Source organism: Rhinopithecus bieti, unplaced genomic scaffold, assembly GCF_001698545.2.
Source record: "Rhinopithecus bieti isolate Rb0 unplaced genomic scaffold, ASM169854v2 scaffold_574, whole genome shotgun sequence".
Lineage (NCBI taxonomy): Eukaryota > Metazoa > Chordata > Mammalia > Primates > Cercopithecidae > Rhinopithecus > Rhinopithecus bieti.
The window spans coordinates 3879768-3895391 of record NW_016803605.1 but is presented as its reverse complement, the minus strand read 5'-3'; the positions used below and the strand labels follow the sequence as shown (position 1 = coordinate 3895391).

Sequence of the window (15624 nt, the reverse complement as noted above, 5' to 3'; positions counted from 1 at the left end):
CAAATTAAATGTATACCGATTGCCAAGTACACCCAGATTTGAGAAACATTAAACTGTGTTTAAAAAAAAAAAAAAAAAAAGACAGTAACAAGTCTCTCAAACTAAACAAGGCAGGCTTCACTTATGCACCAAACCCAATAGATTAGTTCTGTCTGCCTGGAACACTCAGTTATGCTGTTTGCGGTAATCAGTTAGTGATGTCTGACATAGGCGAGGCTTCAGAGAGAGGGATTGCAGGTGACTTCATTTCTTCTTGGCACCTTTCTTTAATTTTCCTGATTTTCCATAAAAATCTAGTCATTCTTTTGTTGTCTGGCTTTTTCAACAAGGCAGTTATTTTTGCAAAGAGAATCAGACACAATGCCAGGTAGATGCGTAGATAACGTATCTGTTGCAGACCCAACAAAATCAGCACGTAAGAGCCCGGGAGCCCAGAGGCCAGGAAGGATGAGCAAGTGGAACCCATGGGGACCCTGGCAGCCTCAGAAGCTGGAAAAGTTGGGGAAAGGACCTCCCTGGACAGTCCAATGTAGATACCAAAAGCTGCAAGGCCTCCAACAGAAGGTATGTCTTTGGCCCTGTTATTTGAACCCTCTGGCCTCAGTTTCTCCTCTTTGAAATGGGTGCCCAGCCCAGATTAAAGGAGGCCGGCACCTCCTACACTCATCTTCTTCACCTCTCTGAGGGATTCCCCCAAGGCTGAGAGCAGCCTCCAGAAGGCAGAAAAGGCACGAGCCTCCTCCTACATCCTGCAGTGTCTAGCACAAGACTCCAGGTGCTCTCAGTGGGAGGAGAAGGGAGAAGACGGGGCTGGAGGGAGGGAGTGGAGGAGGCCACTGGGCTGACGATGACGCAGCTGCCAGGCCAAGACCTTGCCACACACACAGAGGTGTGAGAAGAAAGCAGCAGGCCTCGCAGTCTGCCAGGAGGATCCTCTCCGCCCAGCTCTCCCGTACCAAGGCCAAGTGGGCAGAGAGGCAGGGCAGATGGTCCAGTCCCTCGGAAGAGGGCCTTGGCCAGATAGTGCTCATAGCAGCCAACCACGGTGGAGGCGGCCCAAAGCGGGGGCTGGGGAGGCTTCTGCATGAACCCTTTGGCCTTAGTTTCCCAATTTAGGAGATCCTCCCAGGAGCATCTTGGGGGCCGTTTCTGCCCAAAATCTGTGGGCATTTTGTTACTGGACCCTAAACCCTGGGAGACACTCGCTCCACACTGGGCCCCACCACGAGGCTCGAAGCAGGTCACCAGGGTTGAGCCCAGGGACTCCCCCGACAAGAGTGCCTGGAGGCTCTAGGGGAAGGCAAGAATCAGGGAGGCCCCACCAGAGAAACTGACCCAAGGTGGGGCCCAAGGGGTCCCATGAGCTGGAATACGCCCAGGCTGGAAACCACCTCACCATGTCTCCGAGCAGGAGAGCTCCCCATGTGACAACATTAATCATAAAAAGCAACAATAATACCCCACAGTAATAAATTGCCTGTGTGCACCTGCAGCTAAATGCTTGAAATATATTAATTTCATCCCTACAGCAGCCCTGTGAGGTGGATATTACAAGAAGCCCAACATAAAGAACAGAAAACAGAGGCAGCGAGAGGGTAAGTGGCTTGTCCACGCCACACAGCAAGAAGGGGGTACGTTCTGAGATGCAAGGCAAAGGCTGAGCTGGCTTTCTGAGGAGGGACAAGAGGGGATGGTCCCAGGCTCTTAACCCGTCCCGGTAGGACAGCAGCAAATCTGACCTGGAGAGAGGGAGACTGACCCAGCTGCTCAGAAAGGGAGGCAGGAAAACCCGTTCAGGTGATGCCCCCTGGCCTCAGAGGGCTTCCCCCTGACCATGGCACCTCTGAAGCTTGAAATCAGGGCCACCAATAAATTACACCCTTAAAACTCCTGGGGAAGGTGAGAGGCCACCAGAAAAAGCTGTTCACCCAGGAGGGAATCCCAGCCGGTGCCTTCTTGGCTGGGTCCCAAGGGTGGGGAGGAGTGGCTGGGGGCAAAGAAAGAGGAGAAAGGGGCTAGATTCACAGGAAATGTTTGAGCATGGACTGGGAGAAGTTCCTTTGCGGGAAAGGAGTGGCCCTCTCTGGCCCCTGGATAAGGCTCTCTCTGGCCCCTGGATAGGGCTCCTTACTCCAGAAGATGTCAAGGGAATGCCTGGGACTGCACACTGAAAGCAAAGGAAGAATTCAGCCCGTTCCTAGACCCTGGATTCACGGGAAAGCAAAGGAAGAATTCAGCCCGTTCCTAGATCCTGGATTCATGGGAAAGCAAAGGAAGAATTCAGCCCGTTCCTAGATCCTGGATTCATGGGAAAGCAAAGGAAGAATTCAGCCCGTTCCTAGACCCTGGCTGCATTCATGGGTCTCATGGTCTTGATGGTGGCTGCAGTCAAGAGAGCTCCCAACTTAGGACCTTTGCACATGCTGTTCCTGCTACCTGGAACATTTCTCAGCCAGATTCCCACATGCCTGGCCCTCTCCCATCCTCCAGGTTCAGCTCCAAAAGCAGCTTCTCAGTGAGGCTCCTCCCCAACCCTCTAATTAAATCTGGGCTCCCCCAACCTCAGCCCTTCCCCTCGTCTCCTTCCCAACTTGCCATTCCCCACAAGGAGGTCAGCTCCCTGAGACAGGGATGCTTACCTGTTCTGTTCACAGCTGCACTGCAAGGGCCTGGAAGAGGATGGGCCCAAGATACCCGATAAGTATTTGCCGGATGGATGGATGGATGGATGGATGGATGGATGGATGGATGGATCTCCCAGCATGGGAGCTCCCAATGAATGAATGAATGAATGAATGAATGAATGAATCTCCCCCAGCATGGGAGCTCCCACCAGCCTCTCTTTTGAGGGCCAAATCATCCCTCCATAGCCTCTTAAAAGCCATCACCAAGCAGCAGGAACTGAGCTGCAAGAGGGGCCATGAAGCTAATGGAGGACCCCCCAGGGCACTCAGGACACTGCAAAGCCTCCCGCAGTCTAGCCTCTCCCAGTGATCCCCACGTGCCCACCTGTCCCAGCCTGGCCCAGGCAGTCTCCAGGGTCTGGGAGCCTTGGCCCAAGGCAGTACTACTCCACCAAAGGTCTGCAACATTGCCGACCGCAACAAGGTGGGCACAGAACATGACAGCATGCAGACCCTGGGGTCGGCGCAACCCTGGCATCCAAGGGCACAACCAACTCTGACCCTGCCGGACCAGGCCTGCATCTGTGCAATGGGACCCCGTATCGATTTGTGACAAACTGGAAATGAAACAGACCGGTCCTTCCTATAGGGAGTCTGATAAGCGCTAATCTAGGCCAAGAGTCAGCACACTAGGGCGCAAGGCCAAGGCAGGCCTGGCCAGCGGCGTCCAGTGTCACAGGCGCAGGCCACGCCCACTCCCTTACGCCCTGGTTGAGCTGCTTTCACACGGTACTGGCCGAGAAGGGCAGCTGCATGGCCTGCAAAGCCTGAAATATTTACAGAGAAGGTGTGCTCACTCCTGCCCTAGGGGCAAAGCCCAGAGTGTACCCTTGGGGCAAGACAGAAAAGGCTACTAAAGGCGATGTTGTAAGAATAGCATCGTCATCATTACCTTATTGATTATATCAAATGTCTGCTTACTCTGTCCAGACCCTGTGCGAAGGGCTCTGCACCTATCAACTAACTGGATCCTCACAATCTTAAAACTATCCTTGCTCAACTGATGGGGAAACTGAGGCACGGGACAGTAAGGCCACTTGTCCCCGGTTTCACAGCTAGGACATCACTAGGGTAGGACGTGGCTCCAGAACCGGTGCTATGAACCAGTCACTGCGGCATAGAGAGGTTAAGTAACTTGCCCAAGGCCACACAGCAGAAAAGGGTCACTCTGGCATTCAGACTCTGGGTCCCTGCTTTTAACTGCATTCATTTAGCCCAAGGTCTGGAGGAGCTCAGGAGCGCTCGGGGTCCCAGAGGACTTGAAGAAGAAGGCAGAATGGAATTGGGCCACAGAAAGCCCGAAAGGAGGCCGGGAGAGGAGGATGCGTTGATCTCCGGGAAAACAAAAGCTGCAAGCGTTTTGTTACTGGACCCTCAACCTTGGAGACCCTCGCTTCCCGAGGACCCTCAGGCAGAGACATAGGGTCCTGCTAACTGTCACGGAGAGAAGTTGGAGCCCTGAGGATGGAGAGAATGGGGCATGGAGGGATGTGGCAGATGGGAAGCGGGAGGGCAGGGATGATGCATATAGAAGCCTGGAGCATGGCTGAGGCTGAGTCAGGGAACCTGGGGGCTTTCCATGGTCTCAGGGTCCAGGCCTCTGTCTGCACCCCCTAAGTGAAGCCTCCCATTTGCGCTGGGAATCACTCACCAGCAGCCCGCAGATGACGCCAGGGCAGAGCACGGGCAGAGGCAGCGGCTTACACGGCCCGCACCATTCCACCGCTGGCTCGGCATCCAGGGTCCTGTGGTTCCCCAGGGGGAAGAGGCCCTGCCTGGGTCTCCCCTGCCACCCCTCCAGGAGGAAAGAGATGACTACCCCGCGCTTGCTGCACACGGACATTACCACCGATGCGCAGACCCACCAGGACACCGGTACTGCAGGTGGGGAAACTGAGGCCGTTCCACATGGCTGTGGGCGGGCCAATGCCACTCAGCAAGCTGGACACGGAGAGGGATTCGAAGCCACACTGAGGTCTCACAGGCTCCAGGGAAGGCCTGCCATCAAAGCAGCCCCGTGCCCAAAGCACCAGGAAGAGGACTCTCCAGACAGGAGGGGCTGTCCCAGAAGTCAGGCCTGTCGGGAGTATGTGTGGGGGTGACCTGAATCTGGGAGGGTCACTGAGGCATCTCGTGGATCCCAGCACAATGGCCTCAGCTACTGTACAAGGAACCAGGACAGCCACGTTCCCGCCACCGACCGTCCCCTTACCCGGGGGATCTGTCTTTCTGTGGCTTGATGAGGAGCTCAGGAAGAGGGTGGTATCTTTTGAACTGGTCTCACCCGTTAAAAGGACAGGAAGGGTCTGGGGGCTGAGGGGCTGCCAGGGAGGAGCCTCCAGATCACAGCCCCCAGCTCACCTCCAACCCACAGCAAGAAAGTGGCTCCATGCTGCAATATGCCCAGGGTAGCAGGGCCCTTCTGAGAGTGCCCAGAACCCTTCCTCCTGCCCTTCAAGAGGCAAGCAGGGTTCCCTGGATGGGCAGCCCTACCGTGAGGCAGGAGGGTCTGATGTGGGGCGGCTCCCCCAGGGAGGAGCACACACAGGTGGGCCCTGCTGCCCCCACACAAGGACAGGAATGTTCTCACCTGTGGCTGCCAGGCTGGGCCCCGCTCACTCCCTGGCCTCAGCCTCTTGCCTGGAGGGGGTGGTGAGCGCTTGGCCCTGTCCACCCATATCCTGCGTCACTGACAGCCCAGCAGGAGAAGAATGGGAGGTGTCTAGGGTCAGCCAGTGACCCCGAGGGCCCAGTTGGGGCAAAGAGCAGGAGAGGTGGGAGGGCAGAGGCTACAGCAGCCTGAGGACTCCCCAAGGCTAGGAGCGGGGTGGGGGCGGTGGAGAAGAGTGGGAACCTCCACAGGACAGGACAAGAAACCAGAAGCCAGTGGGCCTGCCAGTGCCCCTCCCCTCGGGGCAGGCAGGTTCCCCTCTGGGCAGCAGCAGGAACAGCAACAAGACCAAGGAATGGCAGCGGCAAACGGACAGAGCGGGCTGGCCCTGAGCCAGGCGCCATCTTAAGAACATTCAACATATCCCCTTTACCCCTCATGAGAATCTAGGAGATGGGTACTCTCAGTACCCCTGCTTTATGGGTGACAAAACTGAGGCTCAGAGAGGTTACGCAACTCGTCCAGTTTCCTACCCTGTGAAATGTTTTCCCATTGACAAAACACAGAGCATGATAGTCATCCCACTCCGGGGTGATCAGGGGAAGGCACACAACCACATACACTCGGAGCTTTGAACAACATTTGACCCATAGTAGGTGCTCAGCTAACAAGAGCTCTTCTTTCTGTTGGTGGTGGTGACAGATAAAGACAATGATGACAAAATATGAAATCGTTTCCTACCGAGAGTCTATTCCTTAGCCCTGGGCACACGGTAGGTGCTCAATAAATAAAGGCATGGGGGAGTGGGGGGACACAGAGGCTTGGAGCCCCGATGCTGTGGCAGCCTCCCCACTTAGGGCAATTGCACCTGAGGCCTGTGATTGAACCTCTTGGGCCTCGGTCTCCTCATCTGCAAAGCGGGATGACAGCACGAGCTGCTCTTTCACGGGGCCGCTGGGGAGAATGCAATGACTCTACCCAGGGAAATGCCATCCTAAGAGGGATCCACAATGCACCCACTGACGAAAGCTGGCTCTCCAAAGCGTCCCAGGGGCCCAAACCTACAGGAGGCCACTGTGTCAGGGACTCCCCCAGGCAGGGCCAGTGAGCTCATATGCAAAACCTTCTCGCTTACTGATGGAAAAGTCCTCCCACACAGCTTCCTTTCTGGTTCTCACAAGAGGGGACCACACCAGACAGGCAGGACAGACACATGCACACACACGCACACATGTACCCCCACGGTGGCCAGCAGAGTCAGCTTCCACTCCAGCTGTGACCTCCAGGCCTCACATCCATCACTCAGCAGCCAGGAGGTCACAAGGGGGAGGTCCACAACTCTGAAAGCCGCTTGGCAAACACCCAGAGACATGGTATATAGCGGGTACCTCGTAAATGCCAACCAAGGCCCATTGTCCTAGCCACACCACGCAGTGAGAGAAGAGGCAGGAAATGGGGCCCCCGCTGGGAGGTGGGGCGGGGTGGGATGCGGCTTAGGAGACCCAACCAGGGCACACACGTGGGCAGGCACCGAGGCCCACCTGCTCCCAGGACAGGCCATCTGCCCCAGCCACAGGGCGGGCTCCCCGAAGACACAGCCAGCACCCTGGACCCTCGTGTCGGGGAGGCAGAAACGCAACCTGTGCGGGGCCTCCTCATCTCAGAGCCTCAAGCCTCACCAAGGCGAATACACACGGGACGGGAGGACAGCAAGGAAGGGGAGCTGTGACCTATTAGGCCCCCTTGGCCCCCAGAAGTCACCCCAATCCTACCCAATCCTGCAGCAGCGGGGGAGCAGAGGTAAGGCTGGGCTGCAGGACAGTGAACACAGCAGGAGCTCCACATTCACGTGCCAATCCCACTGCCAGTCAAGAGAGGGCAGAGCCCCAGCTCAGCCTGGCCCCAGCCTCCATCTTCCCAGCTTTAAAATGGGAGCAAAGAGATTTTACCAGATATTCTAGAAAAGGCTTCAGACACCAGGAGTCTCTGTGGAGGCCTGCCCTCTGCCCTGGGAGGCTCAGAGCCGTGCGAGCCTGGCTCCCAGGAGAAAAGAAGGGGTGAAGACTCAGTGGAATAGAAAAAGGGTCTCAAAGGTAGCCCCAGGCACACACATGTGCACCCCCTTACCGTGTGTGTCCGGGCGATCTGCACTGGGTAGGAAAGGCTGTGGGGCGGGTAGCGGGGTTCAGTGGCCCTCCACGTCTGTGCCACAGGCTGTGTGGATCCCGACATGGTGGTAGGGGTCGGGGTGGCTCCCAGGCCCCGATAAGCTTTCTCTTAATTACCACCAAGGATTAAAAGCCAGTCCTCGTCATCAGCTCACGGGCCACCCCGTCACTGGCACCTGCGAGAAAACAAGAAAAGAAAAACAAGATCAGCCACGGGGCAGGCGGCTCCTCTGCACGTGCATTCCCGAGTCGCTCCTGTGGTCCCATGAGGACATGCAGGCACCCAAGGGCCTGCCTGGATCCTCCTTCATCCACTGCCACACTCACCTGCTCTCCGGCAGCACCAGGAGACAGGCATAGCGTTCAAGGTCCCTCCGAGCCATGCAAGCCACACAAGGGACCAGAGGCCTCCCCGCCACCCAGGCCCTCACCACCACTCAGATGGCTCCCAGCCCCGCTCAGCCCACCCAACCTCACTCCATGGCCCCCTGGGTTTCTGAGTCACGGGGCAGAGTTCCCAGAAAGCACCTGTCCCAGGAGGGGCAGCCAGCAGGGACAGCACACACCGCTGAACCCGGCAGCAGGGGCCAGGGCCAGCTCAGGCGGGCCACAGGCCACAGCATGATCCAGGCAAGAGGCTGCACAGCATGATCCTGTGCAGGAGGCTGATACCATGACATGGGGCAAGACTGATATGAGGTTAGCCAGACGCAAGCTGGGAGGTGGGATTAGGACACAGAGGGCTACACCAGGAAGAACCAAGGGCAGAATGACAGTCAGTCAAGCCCTGCAGCCTAGGGATAGGTACCCCAAACGGCTCCTGGGGCAGATACCGGCGCCTTCCATGGGAGAGGATCTACTCATGGCCATGCCAGAGGAGTAACACAAAGCAGGCTGGCAGCTTCACAGATGGAAAAACAGCCCCACAGAGAAGACATGGCCCAGCCAGGGAGCCACGGCGGCCCCTACTCCGAATCTGCCTTTGCCAGGAAACCCCTAAGCCCCCCCACCCCCAACAAGGCTTCTCCCCTTCCTCTGCCAGTCACAGCTCCACGCCACCTGCTGGGCTTACAACAGGGTCCCATCCCAGACCGAGGCCCCCTCCACACTCTCCCTGAACCAGCCCCTCAGAAAAGGTGTGTCCATTGGGTCCTGCCTCATGCAAATCCCTCTCCAGCACTGCACACCCCCTGCCCCAGAGCTGAGGGAAATACACCCTGGCACAGGGACCCAGCGCCTGGATGTGGGCCTCCACGGCGGAGGACTGAGGCTGCATTATACAAGGTTAGGAGTCAGGAGGGGAAACAGTATACCCAGCCCCGCAATTTCATCAGAACACCCCCTCCCCCAACCTGAAGAGAGTGACCGTCCTCCAAGCAGGCATGCCCTGGAGGCCTCATGTGGAGGGGCACTGGGAGGAAGGTTAAGGTTGGGGGCGCTGACTGCCTCCCAGGCCCCACCCCATCTCTCATTAGTGTAGACTTGACCCTTCCCCCCTCCCCAGGCTCCAGGGATGGTCATGTGACCCGGTCCTGGCCAATCAGAGTCCTAGACGCTCCTGGGCCAGCGACTGACTCAGGGATGAGCCTATGACCCAACAGGAGTCAATGAGAATCTGCCTCGAGACTTTTGATCCTGGAATCAGGAGAAAGGTGCTCTCTGCCGGGGATCCAAGCTGGGAATGAAAGCCTGGAGCTCTGGGGGCCACCATGCAGCAGGAGCCTGCCTGAGACCCACACCCACGGGCAGGAAGGCAGGGCGAAAGGGCAGATTGTGTCCGATGGTGGCCGGAGGCAGGTCGAAGCCTGCTCACTTCATTAGGGGAGCCAGGCCACTCCTTCTGCGCGTTTTGTCTTTGGCAGCCCAAGCTGGGTTTCTGTCACGTTCCACCAAGAGTTTGGGCTCACACAGGGAAAGCAGGAGTGGCAGAGGAGGCGACCCTTCAGCTGGCTGCTGTTCATCCTTCAAACACAGAAAAGCCAAGGAATTCCAGAGCCAAGACTGACACATCTACCACCACCTCAGTCCTGCCTGCGTGGGCTTTCCCAGCCCCGAGACAAGATGTACGGCGCAATTCCCGTGAACATGGGAACACGTCCCGCTCCACCATCGCTAAGCTGCGTGGCCTTGGGTAAGTCACTTGCCCTCTCTGAACCTCCAAACACGCAGTGTTCCCTAAACATCAGATATTCATGTGCCACTTTTGCGTAGGGACTTTGGTATAGAGATTACCCAGGCCGCAGCCATCTAGCCCCAGGCCTGTCGCTTTCATTTAGTTAGGCATCATTTAAAGAGAAGCATATTATCAGCATAGATATACGGAAACCAGTACTATTTGGAATAAATAGGAAGGCATCGGAATCACAAATGCACTACTGAAGACATCTGTGCATATTCCGACTGCCTAAGTCCTCCTGCGAGGACCCCAGGAAAGGCCAGGTGGCGGAGAGGAGGCACTCAGCAGCGCCCAGCACACAGTAAGTGCTCAGCAAACCAGAACTCCCAGTACTACTGTCACCAGGACTGTCAATGATACAGCTGCAGCCCAGTCACCAGTGACGCTATGATGGGGAGGCAAGGCACAGCTAGCCCTGCCCGGCCCCAAGAGCAATGAGACATCCTTTCTGCAGCCGGAAACAAGAGTCTGGCCCTGGGAGAGAGGACAGCTGTGGCCACTGAGACCCAGCCCTGTTCTAAAATTATTCTTGCTAGAGTTCGGCTCAAAGTCTGCAGACCCTGGTCATCTCATGCAGCAAAGTAAATTCTATTCCCTTCTCTCTAGGTGTTAAACAGCTCCTGGTCTCTCGGAGGAGATGAGGCCATCACTCCTGCGGGGTGCTGTTCCCGAGGTCTGCCCCTCTTCCAAGGGCACCACGGGCAACTTCCAAATTGCTATTGGATTTTGAGTTGCACAAGGTGGCCGAGAGGTCTCATTTACTACAGCTTTGCTTTCCTCCTTTGCCCAGTGAGATGCTGCCTGGGGGTGACAGGCCCCTGACACACACCACGGTGCACACGGGCACCAGAGACCAGGGAGGGTGACACCTTCCTAAAGCACCCCGTGGCTGGCTGGCTTTCCAGTGCCTGGGATTTACATAGTGCCCGCCCTGGAGCATGGGGTTGGAACCTCAGCCCCTCACCTACCAAGGGGTGCCCCCACCAGCCCCTCGCCCAGCGTCCTCACATGCCAGTGGGGCTGAACAGGGAACGACTCCAGTAACCTCGTGCCACCCTCACTCACCACGAGCTTAGGAAACCCAGTTTCCAACCCCTCCCGACCTGAGCCACGTTTCCTGCCAACTTGAAAAAAAACAAATGTTAGGGAAACGGTTTGGCAGCTCCTCAAAAATTTAAACATAGAATAACCATATGACCCACCAATTCCATTCCCAGGCATCCACCCAAAAGAACTGGAAACAGGGACTCAAACAAAACATGGTATGCACGTTCATGGCAACAGAATTCACAGTAGCCAAAAGGCAGACCCAGCAAAGATTCCAGTCCATCCGTACGATGGAGTATTACTCAGCCATAAAGAGGAACGAAGGACGACTGAGTGCTACACCATGCGTAACCAGAAAATGTTATGCTAAACCAAAGAGGCCAGACACAAAAGGCCATGTATTGCATGACTCCATGTATATGAAATGTCCAGAACAGGCACATCCACTGAGGCAGAAAGGAGACTGGTGGCTACCAGGAGGGCAGGGTGAGGCAGGAATGGGGCCTATTAACGGGTACAGGATTTTATAGGGCAGTGATGCAAAAGTTTTGAAACTTGATAGAGGAGGCAGGTGCACAGCACTGCAAATAGGGAAAAAAATAAGCTTTGACTTTTCATCAGCAGGTTTGGAAGTGAATGCCAAAAAAAATGATGACATCGTTTCCTCAAAGATGGGAGCAGGAGAGGATGAGGAAGCCTCTCCAGGGTCTCCAGGATCTGGTCCTGGCCAAAGGAGGTTCTGAGGATGGATCCGGGCTGAAGTGGGAATTCAGACACAAATGCCCCACGTCACCGCTGGGTCTGGCTGTGGTGGGGTCAGAAAGGGTGGGCAGCATTCATTTATTTACAGACACTCTGGGGTCTCTGCTGAGCCCCAGGCTAGCTCTGGGGACTTCATGTGAACCCGGCAGGGTCCGGGGGATATGAGGAAGAAGAATTTCCAGAGGGTGAAGGAGAGGGGACGGAGAGCACTCCAGCAGGAGGTGCCACTGAGCAAGAGCAGGGAGGTGAGCGCCAGCAGTCGGGGGTGAGCACAGGCCCAGGGGTGAGCACAGGTGCAGGGTGGGGGGTGAGCGCAGGCCCAGGGATGAGCCAGGGCCCGGGGGTGAGCACAGGTGCCATTTATGTTTGAGAAATTCACTGAGTGAATATGGGGGGAGGTGGGGACAGAGTCACTCAGGGCCCCATGGGCCCAGGTAAGGATGGATTTTGTTCTCAGGGTAGTGGGGAGCTACAGAAGGTGGTTGAGGGGGAGAGTAAAGGGTCAGAGTGTTTTACGAGCAGGCACTGTGGGGAGCAAGAGTGGATCAGGGAGACCTGGGGAGGCTCCAGCAAATGTCCAAGAGAGGGGACACTGGGGGATCAGGGAAACAGCGACAGAGAAGGGGAAATGGGCAGGTGAGTGAAAAGTCAGAAGGGAGGCTGACTCTGTAGGCTGTGAATACAGCAGGAGTGCTGCTCTATAGGCCCACTGCGAGGACCCTGTGCCTGTGGCATACCGAGAGGTACCTGGGGACAGCAGGTGTTCAGCCATGCAGAGTCAGCAGGATCGGACCTCCGAGGAGAACAAGACGGTGCCTGGGTGAGGTTAAGGGACTTGCAGATCTCAGGTGGCCGGGATACCCAACGGGGACATCAAGGGCCCAAGCACACCTCTGCACATCCAAGCCACCAAGCACAGCCCCAGGGCCCCTGCTGGCCCCTGAACCAGCTGGAGGAGGGCTGCAGATCCCACACAGGCAGGCAGAGGGGCTCCCCATGCACAGCTGCAGGGGTCTGTCCCTGGGCCACGCCTGCCAGGAGGTAGCATACACAGAAGTGCCCCCTGCCCCCACTGCAGTCTGCCGGGCAGCACTAGGAGCCAAGTGGGCCACATTCCCTGTTCCCTGCCGCTGCGGGCTTTGGTAAGGTTTCCAAATCGACAGCAGAAAGCTTGGGCCGTAAGCTCTGAATGGCTATCCACCTTGCTTCCTGCTGGACCCAGAGCCCTTCCAGTGCCTGGCACACAGTAGGGTGCACACTGAGTGACTCTGCCCAGCGGAGGTGCATGCCAGCAACACAGTGATGCCAGAAACCACCACACCTGTGTCCTCTTCCCACCTGGCCAGGCAGGAGCACCTTTCCGGGAGGCCCTGGAAGCTTCCATGGGGCCTCCCGCCCCTGCATTCCTCTCCAGCTCCAGCAGGATGAGGCCACACAGAGACACATTCCATAGATTTTCCGTGTCTTGGGCGGCCTGGTTCAGACCTGGGGAGGGTGGAATTACAGCCTCAGGGTGAGGGGGCAGGCGGGGGCTGGTGGAGGTGTGGGAGCTACGGGATGTGCCCTGAGTGCTCAGCCGCGAGCTGTGGGGAGGATGAAAGGCACGCGGGGCTCTCTGCACCACACGCGCCTCACATTTTCTGGGAACTAATGGGCGCTGACATTGGAAGAACCTGTGGCAGGTGGGGGAGCCTCAGGATTAAAAACCAGCATGCCAGGCAGAGAGCGCCCACGGCACATGCACACACACACGCGCGCGCGCGCACACGCTCGACAGAACCCTCTGATACTCCGAGAAGCCCAACGCACAAAGCCCTCCTGGGGTGGGCGGAACCGCAGCAGGTACACAGGCCGTGCCTCCACTGTCCCACCCTGGCCTGGAGAAGACAGGCAGGCCCCGGGAGCCCTGCAGCTCGGCCAGGTCGGCCTCCCTCACCGCTCAGCAGGTATTCGCTCCACTCACTGCGGAATAAGCTCCTATTGTGTGACAGCCACGGAGAGGCACGGCACCTGGCACACACCAGGCGTATTAGATCCCTGGGCTGCACCGCCACAGGCTGCGTGGCTTCAAACAACAGAAATGGATTCTCTCACTGTTCTGGAGGCCTCAAGTGCAAATCCAGGTGTCACCAGGGCCCCACAGGGCCTCTGGAAGCTCTGGGGGAGGTCCTTCCTGCTTCCTTGCTCCTCCAGCTCTCGTGGCCCCCGGCAACCCCCGGTGCTCCCTGGCCTGTAGATGCATCATGCCAATCTCTGCCTCTGTCTCCACGTGGCCTTTCTGCTGCATCTCCTGTCTCTGGGTCTCCCCTTCTTCAAGGGCACCAGTCATATTGGAGCTGGGGCCCTCCGTTATCCGGTTGTGACCTCATCTTAACTAATGAGATCTGCAAAGACCCTTTCCAAACAAGGCCGTGCTCCCAGGTTCCAGGAGGACTATCCGTTAAGGGGGAACAGTACCTACTCCAGGAGGTGCTCCAGAAATACTTGTTTTGTTCACTGCTATATCCCCAGAGCCCAGCACACAGTAGGCATCTAATAAATATTTACTAAACAAAACCACTGCAGCCAGCCCGGCCGGAGGAGAAGCCAGCCCGGGGGAACTCTGAGACAGCAGTTCTGGGAATGTGCGCATGAGACGCTGCCGAGCGCCAGCTTCACGGGTCGGGCTGTTGACACCTTGCGTGTTTACTTTCTGGCATGCAGTAAACATTAGGGAACCGGCCAAGTATCTGATGGCCGCCTTCAGCAGGACTCCTGGCGCAGAACGGACACTCAGGAATCCAGCTCTGGAGCGAGTCCTGAGATGCGGAAAGCCGGTGGGACGTGGCAAGGGGGCACCTCGCCCAGCCTGGTCCAGAGAGGACGCCACAGCCAATGCAGAAGGGGGCAAAGAGAGAGCTCCTGCTGCCCGGCCTGGTGGCTCGCTCTGTCCACCACTATTTATTAAGCACCTACTGTGTGAAAGGTGCTGGGGATCCCAAATCCCTCACCTTGTGAAACTGCCATTCCAGCAGGCAAGATGGGAGTAAGAGGATGGCAGAAGGTGTTAGCACTACGGAGAAAAACAGAACCAGGAGGAGGCGGGCAGGGAATGGGGGTCCATTTTGAAAGTGGGCAGTCAGGGGTGCATCACCAGAGATGCCTTTTATGTAAAGGCGTGGGGGAGAGGAGGGAGTCCACACAGCAGGCACAGCAGATGCAAAGGCCCGGAGGCAGGACCAAGCCTGCTGTGTGAGGACGGCAGGGAGGCCTGGATGGGGAGAGTGGGGTGAGCGAGGGCATGTGAGATCACTCTTTCTAGCTATAGCCAGAAAGCTGGGGTGGTCACTCTGAGGGAGGTGGAAGGACACAGCTGTTGCACTTTAAGCAAGGCTGACATGCGGTCTCCCATGGCAAGCCTGCCTCTGGCGTCTCTGTGTTCAAAGGACACTGTGGCTGCCCCTCTGTCAAGGAGCACTGGGCACAGGTAAAGGGGCCCCGTAACCCTGAGTGATTACAGTCACGATTGTCAGGGCCCTAGAGAAACAGGCCTCCACCCACGCACAGCGGCAGGCCTGCAGGAATGAGGCCAGACTCCTTGGCCCTCACTTGGCAGAAAGGTCATTCCGCTCCCTTAGGAGGAGCCAGGTACTCAACCCCAGCCTGTCATTGGCTCTGCCGGAGGGGCTGAGGGTCAAATACTAAGAGCTTAACCCCAGGTGCCACCCACAAGGTTACAGTCTGCCCTCAAGCTGAGACCAGGCAAGCCAAACCCATCCCCAACTCTGGTTTCTGACCCATTCTCATCAATTAGAGAATTACTTCAGCATCTGTTATGTGCAAACACTGTACAAGCACAGCTACAGCAGTGACCAAGTCAGACAAAAGGCCTGCCAGCAAGGGCCCACGTCCAGTGACAGGTCTGTCCCAGCTGGTAGACTCCCCACCCAGGTGCTCAGCAGGGGGTGGCTGGATGGAGGGAGAGGATGGAAGAGGGATAGAGATAGGAGGATGGAGGAGAAAGGAGGAAGGGAGGGAGGAAAGGAGGATAGATGGATGAATGCATGCATGCATAGAGAAAGGAGGGAGGAGGAAAGGAGGAAGGATGCATGGACGGATGGATGGATGGATGGATGGATGGATGGATGGATGGATGGATGCATGGACGGATGGATGGATGGATGGATGGATGGACGG

The 15624-nt window shown here is 57.1% G+C and overlaps 1 protein-coding gene across 1 annotated transcript in view; it reads right to left on the bottom strand.

Annotated features, from left to right (window-relative positions):
• The window catches only part of NCOR2 (nuclear receptor corepressor 2), a 215857-nt gene that overhangs the window by 167882 nt on the left and 32351 nt on the right, over positions 1-15624 (bottom strand). Inside the window, 1 exon segment of the mRNA XM_017889687.1 lies at positions 7423-7639. Within this exon segment, the coding sequence (XP_017745176.1) occupies positions 7423-7527 (105 nt within the window). The 5' untranslated portion in view covers positions 7528-7639.